General features: G+C 51.8%; 1 protein-coding gene across 14 annotated transcripts in view; it reads left to right on the top strand.

Moving 5' to 3' along the window:
* TPM3 (tropomyosin 3) overlaps positions 1–13,673 on the top strand; it is an 89,621-nt gene that overhangs the window by 22,099 nt on the left and 53,849 nt on the right. For 2 of the 14 annotated variants that reach the window (XM_077321533.1, XM_077321524.1), the window contains exon 1: positions 6,761–6,959. The exons of 8 other annotated variants lie outside the window; for them this stretch is intronic. In XM_077321533.1, coding sequence (XP_077177648.1) covers positions 6,828–6,959 — 132 coding nt within the window. In that variant the 5' untranslated portion in view covers positions 6,761–6,827. Of the gene's footprint in view, positions 1–6,760; positions 6,960–13,673 lie in introns of those variants that run through there. 4 more of the 14 variants (XM_077321569.1, XM_077321558.1, XM_077321550.1 and 1 more) reach the window with 2 other exon arrangements.

Below are 13,673 nucleotides of genomic sequence, written 5' to 3'. Positions count from 1 at the left end.
GGGGGAGAGCAGAATCGAACCTGGAAGTCCGCACTTTTAACCGCTACGCCAAACTGGCTCTCATGCCAGCAATACCCTCTGACCCTTGAGAAAAGTCTCCGAAGGGAAGTGGCCCCCGGTCCAGATTTCTCGAAATGACTCATAGGAGTGGGCGTGGTTGCTAGAGGAAACGTTAACTGCTTTCTGGTTCCTGGTTTATTGACTCAGGAGCGCGGAAAAGGCGAGGGGCCACACTTGGAACAAACAGAATAAACATCCAAAAGCACATGCCAAAATATAAAATTAAAAATCGTGGAGTGTTCCCTCAGGGGAGCTGAGGGCCCTGTCAGAACTGATGGTGTTCTTCCTCCGGGCCTATGGCTTGTGACCAGCTGGATAATAAATATGATTATATCCAAATATAATGGAGGATCATTGTCCATGGCAGGGGTAGTCAAACTGCGGCCCTCCAGATGTCCATGGACTACAATTCCCAGAAGCCCCTGCCTTCTGGGAATTGTAGTCCATGGACATCTGGAGGGCCGCAGTTTGACTACCCCTGGTCCATGGGGTCGCGATGGCTCGGACATGACTTCACACCTAACAACAACAACAAATATCCAAATAATAAATAACATTATTATAATTACAATATATATTATAATCTCCGGCCTCCCTCCTGCCCTCACCTTCCCCCCTCGATTCCTCCCACTGCACATCTCATTGGCTGCATGTCATTGTTGTTTGCTGTTGTGACAATGATAATTGTGGCTTTAAACTCTCTTTAAACTAATCTGATTTGTTAAACGTACTGATTTTATCCACCCTGAGACAGTACCGCTGAGAGGGGTGGTATATAAACCCCCAAATAAATAAATAAACAAACAAATAAACAAAAACGAATTAGGATTCAAAATGTAGATTGAAATTGATGTTCATGGATGATGTCGGTAACGCTGGAAACAAACCTTTTCCTAATAATTACAGAAGATCACGCTGGCAAGTGTTTGGTTAATAGAAATAAAAACAGCTGGGCTCTCAGTTTCGACTGCGTCCGGGTTGCTAGATCCAGCCTGATACATTCGTGGAGATTTTTTTTTTTGGGTGGGGGGCAAAGCCTGGGGAAGGTTGCATTGGGGTAAGGGAGGGACCCGGACTTTTATCACCAGTTTAACATCATGGAGTCCACCTTCCTAAGGGGCCATTTCTTGCAGGAAACAGAAGAAATATCTGTAGTCTGGAGATGAGGCGTGATTTCAGGAAAGCTCCAGGCCCAACCTGGAGGTTGGCAGCCATAGCCCAGAGGGGCACAGAGCTGCTCTGGAACACCCAGCACTCTCTTTCAAGCACTCCAAGAGAAAGAGCGAGTGAATTACCGCTGGATCTTCCAGGGGTAACATAACACCACCGAAGGATTGCTCCTTAGACGAGAATCCCACACAGTAGCTCCGGCTGGAAAGGCCATAAGGGTTTGATTTCTCAGCTTTCCACCGCCGAGGGAAAAGGGACAGGCCTACGGAGGGTGTGTGTGTGTGTGTGTGTGTGCGTGCGCAGGGCAGGCAGGATCTCACTGGAATGGAATGTTACCCAGCCCGGCTCCTTCCCCCAGCAAAAAGACCCAGATGATACGCTGCAAAGGTTAATTCCAGTTCTCTTGCCCATATATGTACCTAATTGCTCTCCCAGCGCTGCACGCTTCACTTCCTATGTGAAGTCCTCCTCCTCCTCCGTCGGTTGCTGGTCACAGGCAGCCCCGCCGCTCAGAGCCAAACACTGCAAGAACGGGAAAGATCCAAGAAGCTCGAAAACTAAGATTAGCGGGGCGGGGGACTGATGTTAAAGGGAGCTGCCGTGTTAGTCTGTCTGTAGCAGCAGAAGAGAAGCCAGAGTCCGGCAGGCCGGGGAGGAGCTTTCCGGAGTCACTGCTTACTTCTTTAGAAAATCAGCAAAAGTCCAGGAGCACCTTAGTTGGAAGGGATCTCCAAGGTCATCTAGTCCAACCCCCTGCAGGCTGACCAAGCTGGTGGCCAGGGAGGAGATTTCGGGATGGGTGGGTTAGTCTGTGTGCAGCAGTAGAAAAAAGCCATTCTGCACACAATAGACAATGCACTTTCGATGCACTTTAGAAGTAGATGTTCCTGTTCTGCACAGGAAAATCCAGCTGCAAAAGCACATTGAAAGTGCATTATCCTGTGTGTGCGGAATGGAGCAATTTTCAAGACTAAACAAATTGGTGGCAGAGAGCTTTTCGGAGTCACTTTTTCAGAAAAAGAGCAACAGTCCAGGGACACACAATTGTGCCCCCCACCCCTGGTTAGGTAAAGGCTGATGCTGGGGAAAGATCCACCAGCGTTCAGAGCTTTCAGCCCACAGTTTCACAAGAGCAGTGCCCTGACTGGTTCCTTCAAGTGGCATAAGCTGCATAAGTTGACAGTGTGAAGTATTTTCCCACCCTAATGACATTCCTGCTTTAAAAAAAATACTTTTCTGTCTGCAGCAGCAGAAGCAGCAGCAAAGAGCCAAAGTCCAGCTGCACCTTCAAGACTAACAGCATTTGTGGTGGGGGGGGGGCAGCGGTAGGAAGTGAGCAGCCGCTCACAAAAGCTCAAAACCTGCCACGAATTTTGTGAGTCTTGAAGCTGCTGGAGTCTCGTGGGCTTCCAAAGCTGAGGTGACAAAACGGGGCCCAGCAGGCTATCTGAATATTTCTTTGGCTGCAGTACTGTTCACATTTCCTCAGAAGGGCCGCTGAACTCAAGCAGAACTCAAGTAAGTTCAGCGTTTGAGTAAGTTTGGCATTGTTTGACACAAATTATTCTTAAATAAATGCGCCCACGTGTACAACCAATTTCGTTCCGCTACTTCAGAACAACACGGACACCCACCTGAAGCTACCTTTATGAAAGGTAAAGGGCAGCGCAAGCCAGGGTGGAAAAGCACGAGGAATTATCTCCCTGTGTCAAAAGCCATCCTTTCTAGCAGACATTGTCTAACTCAGTAACCCAACAGCCAATTAAAACCCACCAGTCAATTTGTGTTCCAGCTGTAAAGAAAGAAAAAAATACTAGGGAGGGTAGAATCATCTCCCAGAATGGAATCTACGGAGGAAACCTACTCACAGCTGTTAATAACCAGTCCTTCAGCTAGGAAGTTAAGCCTGAAGTGAATCCTAGAATCCCAGAGTTGGAAGGGACCTCATGGGCCATCTAGTCCAGCCTCCTGCACTATGCAGGACAATCACATCCCAATCGCTCATTGACCGTAAAGTGCTGGGAGAGCTTTTGAATAATCCAGAATCCGCACAACACTTTAAAAGTCTAAACCAAGGATATTATCACCTTATAAATACTGGAGACTTAGGCTACCTAGTTCCTTACATATAGGTTTATTTTGGGCTCCATTAAGATGCTCTCCAGTGGTCCTGTTCCATGCGCTTTTCTGATGATGGCCCCCAGTCAGGGTCTTTTTTGTTCTGGCAACTCTGCTTTAGAACTGTCTCCTCACAGGCCTTTTCCTGCTGCCAAGTTAGTCTAGCTTCAGCTGTGTGTATTAAGTGGTTCCTCATTTATGGCAACCCTATGAATGAATGACCCCCTACTAGCTTAGGTGACTGAGGAGAACCTCCACATTTAGGGGCACTAATCCTCCAAATCCTAGGGCTAGGAGGCAACATCAGGCCTTGGCTTCTCTGCTCTTTTGTTGACCACCCAGAGGAATTGGTTTACCACTGTGTGAGATGCAGTGTTGGACTGGAGGGACCCTCCCTGGTCTGACCCAGCAGGGTTCTCCTGATGTTCTTATGAGGGGAAGGCCTCGGCCTCCCTGCCCTGTGGCTGGCCCTGCAGAGGGACTGGCTGGCCCCTGGGTGAGGCAGGAGGCTGGACTGGAGGGTCCTTTCCTGGTCTGACCCAGCAAGGCTCTCCTGTGTTCTTATGAGGGGAAGGCCTCGGCCTCCCTGCCCTGTTGCTGGCCCTGCAGAGGGACTGGCTGGCCCCTGGGTTAAGCAGGAGGCTGGACTGGAGGAACCCTCCCTGGTCTGACCCAGTAGGGTTCTCCTGATGTTCTTATGAGGGGAAGGCCTCGGCCTCCCTGCCCTGTTGCTGGCCCTGCAGAGGGACTGGCTGGCCCCTGGGTGAGGCAGGAGGCTGGACTGGAGGGTCCTTTCCTGGTCTGACCCAGCAAGGCTCTCCTGTGTTCTTATGAGGGGAAGGTCTTGGCCTCCCTGCCCTGTTGCTGGCCCCCGTGTGAGGCAGGAGCTGAAATTCTGGGGGATCCCCAGTTCTTCTTGCTGCCCTTTTCCTAGCATGATTGGCTTTTCCAGGGACTTGTCTTCTCATAATGTGGCCATAATACAATGGCTTCAGTTTGGGCATGGTAGCTCCTAGAGGGAGTTCAAGCTTGGTTTGATCTGGAACCCACTGATCGGCCTTTTTGGCAGTCCATGGTACCTGTAAAGCTCTCCTTGAACGCCACATTTCAAATGAATCAACTTTCTTCCTGTCAGCATTCTTCATTGTCCTACTTTCACACCCATACATAGTAATGGGGAACCTCACAGTATGAATTATCTTGATCTTGGTCGCCAACGGCCCATCCTTACACTTAATGATCTTTTCTAGCTCTTTCATGATTGCCCTTCCCACTCTGAATCTCCCTCCTGGTTGCTGTTTCCCTTTTTGTCAGTGACTTGACTGAGCCAAAATTTAGAAAATCCAAAACAATTTCAGTTTCTCCATCAACCTTAAAATTGCGTGATTTCCCAGCAGTCGACTATTTTTGTCCTCTGGGCGTTCAGCTATAATCTTGCTTTGGCACTTTGTGCTCCAACCTTCCACGGTAGTTTTTTCAAGTCCTCACTATAGGTGTCATCTGCATAAATTAATGTTCCTTCCGCTGATGTTCACTCCACCGTCATCTAAATCTAATCCAGTTTTTTCTGATCTGTTCTGCATATAGATCGAAAAGATAGCGAGCTAAAATACATCCTTATTTATTTATGTATTCATTCGTTCAGTTTACATACTGCCACTCACTGTGACGTCTCCTAGTGGTGTACATAGAACTGAGAACCAAGAAAATACATTATCTAACACCTTTGCCAACTGGAAACATTCTGTTCTTTCATATTCTGTCCGAACAGAAGCCAGAGTACAGGTTCCGCATCAAAATAATCAGATGCCACAGCACCCCCATTCCTTTTAAAACTAAGCATATCTTTTCTTGATCCATACAGCCCAAAGCGTTGCTGTAATCTATGTAATACAAGGTGATTGTTTTCTTTAATTCTCTCATGTATACCAGCAACCAATGTAAATTTGCAACTTGGTTTCTAGTGCTTTTTTCCTTTCCTGAATCTGCTTGAATATCTGTTATTTCTCATTCCATACATGGTAATAGTCTGTGTTGTAAGATTTTGGAGCATTTATATGCAAAATTAACGCAAAGGTCTGATAGTTGCTGCAGTCTTAGACAACTCCCTTTTTTTCCAGAATTAGGATGTAGACTGAGCATTTCCAATCTGTAGGTCACTATTTCCGTTTCCATATTTGAGGGCTTCTCTCAGTTGTTTTCTGTGCAGCTTCCACTTTACTAAAACTGCAGGTTCTTGTTCAAAAGAGTCTTCTTTAGAATTAGCTATCAAATATTTTTCTTTTTTCCACTTAGCTGATTTTTCCCCCTGTAGCACCCCTCTTTGGTGCTGCTGACTACAATTTCCTTGCAGATTTTAAAAATGAACTTTATTGCTCTGTGTGGCTTCCAGGCATTCTCATTTTGTTTCTGTTTAACAGAAAGAAAATGTGAGTCTAAGGATTGTTTGTACACTTCATGTACATTTACTCTGAAGTACAGCTATCTGATTTCAGGTGGGCAGCCGTGTGGGTTTGAAGCAGAACAAAATTGGTCTTAAAGGTGCCACAGGATCAGGGATGCCAGCCTCCAGGCAGGACCTAGGGATCCCCCAGAATTGCAGCTCATCTCCAGACTGCAGTGATCAGTTCCCCTGGAGAAAATTGATGTTTTGGAGGGTAGACTCTGGCATTGTAAACCACTGAGGTCCCCAGCCCCCCCCCCCAGGTCCCATCCCAGTAGTTTTCTCACCTGGATCTGGCAACCTGCCCTCCCATCCGCCTAGGGATGCCAGCCTCCAGGATAGACCTGGGGATCTCCCAGAATTTCGGCTTATCTCCAGACTGCAGAGATCTATTCCCCTGGAGGGCACGGCTGCTTGGGAGGATGGACTCCATAGCATTGCCCCCACTTTGGTCCCTGCCCTCCCTCCCCCAATCTCCCTGAGTTTCCCGACCTGGATCTGGCAACCGTGCCTTCTCCACCCCAACGGGGCCCAGGAGACCCCTGGCGACCCTACCCCGGGTTCCAGCTTTGCTCTCCCTGCTCCCAGCGCAGTGAGGCCCGTGTCAGGGGCCCCTCCTCTGAGAGCCCCATGCCTGACCCTTGGAAGCAAACCCCGCGCCTTGCAAGGGAGGCTCTTCCCAGGGAAGCCCGGCCAGGTTTGCTCCACAGAAGGAAGCCCCGGGAAGCGCATCCCAGAGGAAGGCAGAGCAGAGGGAGGATGCCACGAGCGCTGGGAGGACGGCGCCCGTCCCCATGGCAACCCCGCGCGGGCCGTCGAGCGGAGGCGGGAGGAGGAGGGGGGGGAAAGAGAGAAGCCGCCCTCATCCGGGGTTTTGCGCGCGGGGCGGCGTGACGTCGCCGGGCGGGGCGCCTTGGGGCGGTGCCGGGAAGGGGGGGAGGGGCGGGTTCCGGTATTTTAGGGCGGGGCGCGAGGGCTGTCGGGAGAGGCGGGCGGCGGCGGCGCGGTCGGAGTCGAGCAGAGCAGAGCAGGGGCCATGGCCGGGGCGACGACCATCGAGGCGGTGAAGCGCAAGATCCAGGTGCTGCAGCAGCATGCCGACGAGGCCGACGAGCGCGCCGAGAGGCTGCAGCGGGAGGCCGAGGCCGAGCGCCGCGCCCGGGAGCAGGTGAGGGGCGCCGTGGAGGGGAAGGAGAAAGCGCGGGTTGGACGGGGGGTGGGGGGGAGGACGCCGTGCCTGCTCCTGCTCCTGCTCCCACTCCCAGAATCCTTTGCGCTTGGCCTGAGGGTGGGCTTCCCCCAGAAGCCTTTGTGCTCGCTTGGCCTGCGTTTGGTTTCCCGCTCTGCCCCCACCCCAGAAGCCTTTGGCGGGGCAGCGTCGCCTCTCCCCGGTAGCTTTGTGCCTGCTCCGCATGGGGCTTCCCGCCCGGCCCCCAGAATCCCTTGTGCTTGGCCTGAGTTTCGTCTCCCTCTTTGCTCCCACAGTCCTTTGGTGGGTTCTCCTTGTCTGCTCCCAGAATCCTTTGTGCTTGGCCTGAGTTTGATTTCCCTCTTTGCTCCCACCGTCCTTAGGGGATGCTGGTCCCCAAGAAGCCCTTGTGCTTGGCTGGAGGGTGGCGTCCCTCTCTGCTCCGGAATCCTTTGGTGGAGCAGCGTTGCCTGTCCCCAGTAGCATGGCTTGCATGTGGCTTTCCTCTTTGTGCCCGTGATCCCTTGGTGGGTTATCATTGCCTGGCTGCAGCATCCTTTGCGGTTGGCCAGAGTTTCGTTTTCCTCTGTGCCCCCATTTTGCTTTGGGCGTGTCTTTGCCTGCCCCAGAATCCTGAGTTGGGTTTCCCTGCGCTTGGCTTCAGCTTTGCCCTCTGGGGTCTGATCCAGCGCGTCTTTTGTCCTCAGTCCCATGCTAGCCCTTCTGCATTCCCCTCCTCCGTGCAATGGAGGGCCTAGCCCTGTTCCGTTGGTCGAGTGCTTGTTCATGCTCGCTCATGTTTCCTTTCTCTCCCCTGCCCCAGAGGTGTTTCCATGGTACGCTGCTGTGTTCTTTCCTTGGCTGCTGCTGATTAGAACTTCTGGATGTAGCTGTTTTGCTTTCTGCTTTTTCGCCGGGTGAGGATAGACTGGTTAGGCCGGGTGGAGCATCTGATTCTCTCGGTTTCTGGTTTTCAGCAGCACGTTAGGAAGGCGTTTTGCTGTGCCCTGTTTGTTCTGGTGCGCAGAGGCAGATGTTGGCGGAATGTCATTAGTCATGATGGTTGATAGGAGTTGCCCAACTGGTTGCTGTAAATGTCACCTGATTATTAGAATTGCCCTTCCAGGTCAGGCTGAAGGGCTGCTTTGCACGCAGGAAGCTCTAAAGCAGGGGTAGTCAAACTGCGGCCCTCCAGATGTCCATGGACTACAATTCCCAGGAGCCCCTGCCAGCGAATGCTGGCAGGGGCTCCTGGGAATTGTAGTCCATGGACATCTGGAGGGCCGCAGTTTGACTACCCCTGCTCTGAAGCATTGCATGAAGGCCTGGTCAACTCCTCTGGTGGAGCCCTTTCCCCTCCCCCAAGCTCCGTTGACCAGAAATGCCCTGTGTCTGTCAGGGGCTTACCAGCATCCCTGTGCTGCTTGCAAGCAGTCCACAGAAATAACAGCATTCCCCCTCTCTATATCTGATCACAGGTACACTGCACCTGGGCATGAAGGTTCTTATTAATTATAGCTTTTTGATACTTTTCTCTGAGGGCTTGTACCATGCCTTTAAAAAAAAAAGCCACGTATGCCCAGCGGCTTTCCTTAGCATTAGCGAAATCGTGGGGTTAATTGCATGCTGTGTCAAAGTAAGGGCCTGCGAGATCTGATAGTCAAGAAGGGGAAGTGGCAGGGTGGGTGGGGCAGCCCTGAAGTGGTGAGGGGGGGCGTGCCCCTGGGTCAAAGATGGGCAGGGCAGTCTGGGAATCAAATCAGGGTTGTTCTGGGGTGGGGGGAGGTGGAGGACGCCATGCAGAAAGTGACTCAGAACCAGAAGGGTGCCCTGATGCGGAAGCGGGTCAGTGAGAAAGAACGGACTCCGCACCTTTTATTTATTTTATTTTTTAGCATTCGATTCAGTGGCGTCTGCAGCAAAAACGGCCAGTCGGTTGGGCCGAGACCTGGAAACCTTCTCGTTTCCAGACAAAGGAGGTGTCGGCCTGAGTCTGTACAAGCGACTTCCTTTTGGGGTTGAGGTTCTTTGAGAAGGGCGATGAGATGCCTGCTCTTGGCCCGTTGATGGGGTGGTGGGGAAGAGCGCCCACTTGTGAGGCATTCATCCCCTGTTAAGAGTGTCCGGCCGTTTGCGGCACAAGCCGTGAGTCAGGCCTGAGGGGTGGGGCTGCGTTCAAACTGGCTGCCTTGTCCCCGAGGGAGGGACAAAGGGCCTGCGCTTTGTTCATTAGGCTTTGGGAACGGGTCATCCCTTGCATCAGTGCGGGGAGGGGTTTCTCAGCACCGGTGTTTCCGGGAAGAGCCAGCTCCTCCAGCGGATCTGGGTTGCAGCTGGTGGCTTTCCTGCCGGCCGCTCAGGAAACACAGTGGCGGTTGAGGCTGGAAGCCGAGGAGGGGTGGGTGGAGGCAGCAGAGCCCCTGACCCCGGCTGCTCGGTTAGAAGGGAACTCTGGAGGGGGCGGGGCTGCCGGGCTGGGTTTCCTGCAGCTGCTGCTGCTGCACCCTATTTCCCATGAGCTGGAAGCCTGGTGGGTGGCCCTGGGCTCCCAGCTGAGAAATCAGGAGAACTTGTCTGACAAGGAGGCCTCTTTGCTGTTCAATGGGGAGGGGCAGCAGCTCAGTGGCAGAGCATCTGCTTGGCTTCCAGAAGGCTCCTGGTTTAGTCTGTGGCCTCCCCAGTTAAGAAAAGGACCTGGTGGTGGGTGTGTTTCCAGGAGCTTCCATCTTGGAGTGAGCCGACGAACTGGGAAAGCACCCGCAATTAATGGCTAACGTGGACAGTTTTATTTCTCCAATGTGTTTGCGAGCTACAACTGAACTCAAAAGGACTGATTAGCTGTTTTAGCAACGGATTATCGTGTGGCTTAATTAGAATATGATAAGACAGTTTATTAACTTGCCATAATTTGATTTGGCCTTATATCTCCACAGTTATGATGGTTGTTCATTTAGTCTGAGGAAGAGTGCCTGCACTCCAAAGCTCACGCCTTGAATAAATCTTTGTTGGTCTTAAAGGTACTAAAAGGTAAAGGTATCCCCTGTGCAAGCACCGGGTCATGTCTGACCCTTGGGGTGACGCCCTCCAGCGTTTTCATGGCAGACTCAATACAGGGTGGTTTGCCAGTGCCTTCCCCAGTCATTACCGTTTACCCCCCAGCAAGCAAGCTGGGTCCTCATTTTACCCACCTCGGAAGGATGGAAGGCTGAGTCAACCTTGAGCCGGCTGCTGGGATTGAACTCCCAGCCTCATGGGCAGAGCTTCAGACAACATGACTGCTGCTTTACCACTCTGGGCCACAAGAGGCTCTCTTAAAGGTGCTACTGGACTCTATTTTTGATGTCCTCCAAAGCATCCTATTTTTCGCAGCCTGGCTCTGGCCTCACAACCCAAGGGCTGTGGCTTGTGGACTCAGCCCATCTCATGCTGGGACATTCTCTTTTCAACCTGTCCGGGACTTTTCCTAGTGTCCTTGTCTTTCTCCACTGATTCTTGTATAATAACAGCGGTTGGTGAAACTGTGGCTCTCCAGATGCCCATGGACTACAATTCCCACAAGCCCCTGCCAGCATCATGTGGGCAGGGCCTCGTGGGAATTGTGGTCCATGGGCATCTGGAGAGCCACTGTTTGGCCGCCCCGTTCTATAATGTGACCAACATTTGAGAGCCTCGGTTTAGTCCAGCTGTTTTCAACCTTTTGTCCTTGGTGGCGCGGCCGAAATATTTTTTAGGCTGTGAGGTACCACAGAACTGATGCCGTCTGGCCCCACCCCATATGAAAATAAAAACTAAAATAAAAAGACACAAATAAACATGAAAAAACCAGCCCCCATCTCCTCACTATATAATATTTTGCCTCCAATGCCCTATTCGTTGTTCAACTTTCACACCCATACATAGTAATGGGGAATATCATGGCATGAGCTAACTTGGTTTTGATAGCTAGTGACACATACTTGTACATAAGCATCTTTTCTAGCTCCTTCACAACTGGCAGTAGGTGGTGATGTGAAAGGCCTGTGCTTGAGACCCTGGAGAGGCTGAGTAAATACTGAATTTAATGAGCCAACAGCCTGGCATAAGGCAGCATCGTGTGTTTGAGTTGCAGGTCCCAAACACGGAAGGAAGGCAGCAGGGGCATCCGATGGTTCAACTTTTGCCATCACTCGTGTCCAGGGAGATAGGCTGGAGTTCTGGATGAGCAAAACATGGCCTCTCTTACGTTCTTATACATATGGAGCGGAGGTCCGTCAGTGGCTGTTAACAACAACATGTAGATGGAACACTCTTTCTGTGGCAGGGATGCTCTATGTTCTTGGTGCTTGGGGGGCAACAGTGAGAGGGGCTTGTAGAGTTCTGGCCTCACTAGTGGACCTCTTGATGGCATCTGGGCTTTGGCCACTGTGTTACACAGAGTGTTGGACTGGATGTGCCATTGGCCTGATCCAACATGGCTTCCCTGGTGTTTTTGGCACTTGGAGGGTAACAACAGGAGAGCTGCTGGAGTTCTGGCCCCACTGGTGGACCTCCTGATGGCATCTGGGCTTTGGCCACTGTGTGACCCAGAGCGTTGGACTACATGGGCCATTGGCCTGATCCAACATGGCTTCTCTGATGTTCTTGGTGCTTGGAGGCCACAGTGTGAGGGCTTCTGGCGTTCTAGTCCCACAGGTGGAGCTTCTGATGGCCCCTGGATTTTGGCCACTGTGTGACACAGAGTGTTGGACTGGACATGCCATTGGCCTGATCCAACATGGCTTCCCTGATGTTTTTGGCACTTGGAGGGCAACAACAGGAGAGCTGCTGGAGTTTTGGCCCCACTGGTGGACCTCCTGATGGCATCTGGGCTTTGGCCACTGTGTGACCCAGAGTGTTGGACTGGATGGGCCATTGGCCTGATCCAACATGGTTTCTCTGATGTTCTTGGTGCTTGGAGGGCAACAACAGGAGAGCTGCTGGAGTTCTGGCCCCACAGGTGGACCTCCTGATGGAATCTGGGCTTTGGCCACTGTGTGACACAGAGCTTTGGACTACATGGGCCATTGGCCTGATCCAACAGGGCTTCTCCGATGCTCCAACTTTAAATGTGGTTCAGGTTTGGCTCCCCAGTTTAGAGCTCAACTTGGTCAGAGCATCCAAGCGGTTCAAGCCTGCGCAGCTTGGGGGAAATGGAAGGTCGTGTGGAAACTACCGGTCAGCCTTTTCCTGCCCTCTTTCCCTTCTGACGGAGCAGGGAGCCCAATATCGCCAGCCTGGCCTCCCATGGACTCCAGGTGCAGGTTTGCTTCATAGGCGCCGTTCCCAACCTGATGCTTTATCAGCTGCCAACGGGCTTTCGGCTCAGGAGCTGCTCTCAGGTAAATGGTTTCTGCTTAGCTACTGATCAGACACCTGATAACCTGCCAGGTGAAGTGCTGGGACACAAGAGCTGTATGTTGGCAGTCTCTTAGGTGTGGACCTGAAGCACCTTGCTCTTGTTCTACAGCCTCAGCCAAACTGCCTCACCTGTCCCTTTTACTGGAAGTGCCGGTTTCCTTCATGCCACCAAGTGTCTCGTCCGGGTTGCACGTGATCAGTGCTTCCTGTCAGCCAAACTGAGTGGGAAAAAAAACCAAGCATGTGAGGATAATGTTGCCGAATCTTGTTTCGGGTGGGTGGAGCACAAGGATTCTGCAGCTTTCTCTTAGAATCATAGAATTGTGGAGTTGGAAGGGACCTCCTGGGTCATCTAGTCCAACCCCCTGCACTATGCAGGACACCCACAACCCTATCGCTCATCCACTGCAACCGGCCACCCCCTTGAACCTTCACAGAATCAGCCTTTCCGTCAGACGGCTATCCAGCTTCTGTTGAAAAATCTCCAAAGATGGAGAACCCACCACCTCCCGAGGAAGCCTGTTCCACTGAGGAACAGCGATAACTGCCAGGAACTTCTTCCGGAGGTTTAGACGGAATTTCTTTTGCATTGATTTCATCCCATTCATTCTGGTCTGTCCCTCAGGAGCAAGAGAGAACAACTCTGCTCCATCCTCCATATGGCACCCTTTTAAATACTTGAAGATGGTTATTAGATCCCCTCTCAGTCGTATCCTTTCTAGGCTAACCAGACCAAGCTCCCTCAACCTTTCTTCATATGTCTTGGTCTCCAAACGCCTCACCATCTTTGTTGCCCTCCTCTGGACATGCTCCAGTTGGTCTACATTCCTCTTCGACTGGGGTGCCCAAAACTGAACACAAGACTCCAAGTGAGGCCAAACCAGAGCAGAGTAAAGTGGTACCATCACCTCCTGTGATCTGGACACAATACTCCATTTGATACAGCCCAAAACCCCATTTGCCCTTTTAGCCACCGAGTCTTCTGGGGGTGCACCTGGCGGGGCCCCTCCATTTGCAGGCCTGCCTCCTAAAGTAGCCCAATTTAGTCTAGGCTTGTCAGAGCTTCGGGCCTGGATAGCCGAGGCAACCTTGATCCTGTCAGATCTTGGAAGCCAAACAAGGCTACAGTTTGGATGGGAGAACTCCGAGGATTAAGGTGGCATTTCCTCCAAGGACCCTAGGGGTCATGATGCAGAGGCAGGCTATGGCAAACTGCCTCTGAATGACCCTTGCCCAGCTGCCGGAACATCCTTGGATCTCCTGCCTACGCCACTTATTGTTGTTAGGTGCGAAGTCGTGTCTGACCCATTGCGACCC

This window comes from Paroedura picta, chromosome 1 (assembly GCF_049243985.1).
Source record: "Paroedura picta isolate Pp20150507F chromosome 1, Ppicta_v3.0, whole genome shotgun sequence".
NCBI classification, from domain to species: Eukaryota; Metazoa; Chordata; class Lepidosauria; order Squamata; family Gekkonidae; genus Paroedura; species Paroedura picta.
Note: the sequence above shows the minus strand (reverse complement) of the source record. Positions and strands in the feature narration are given on the sequence as shown.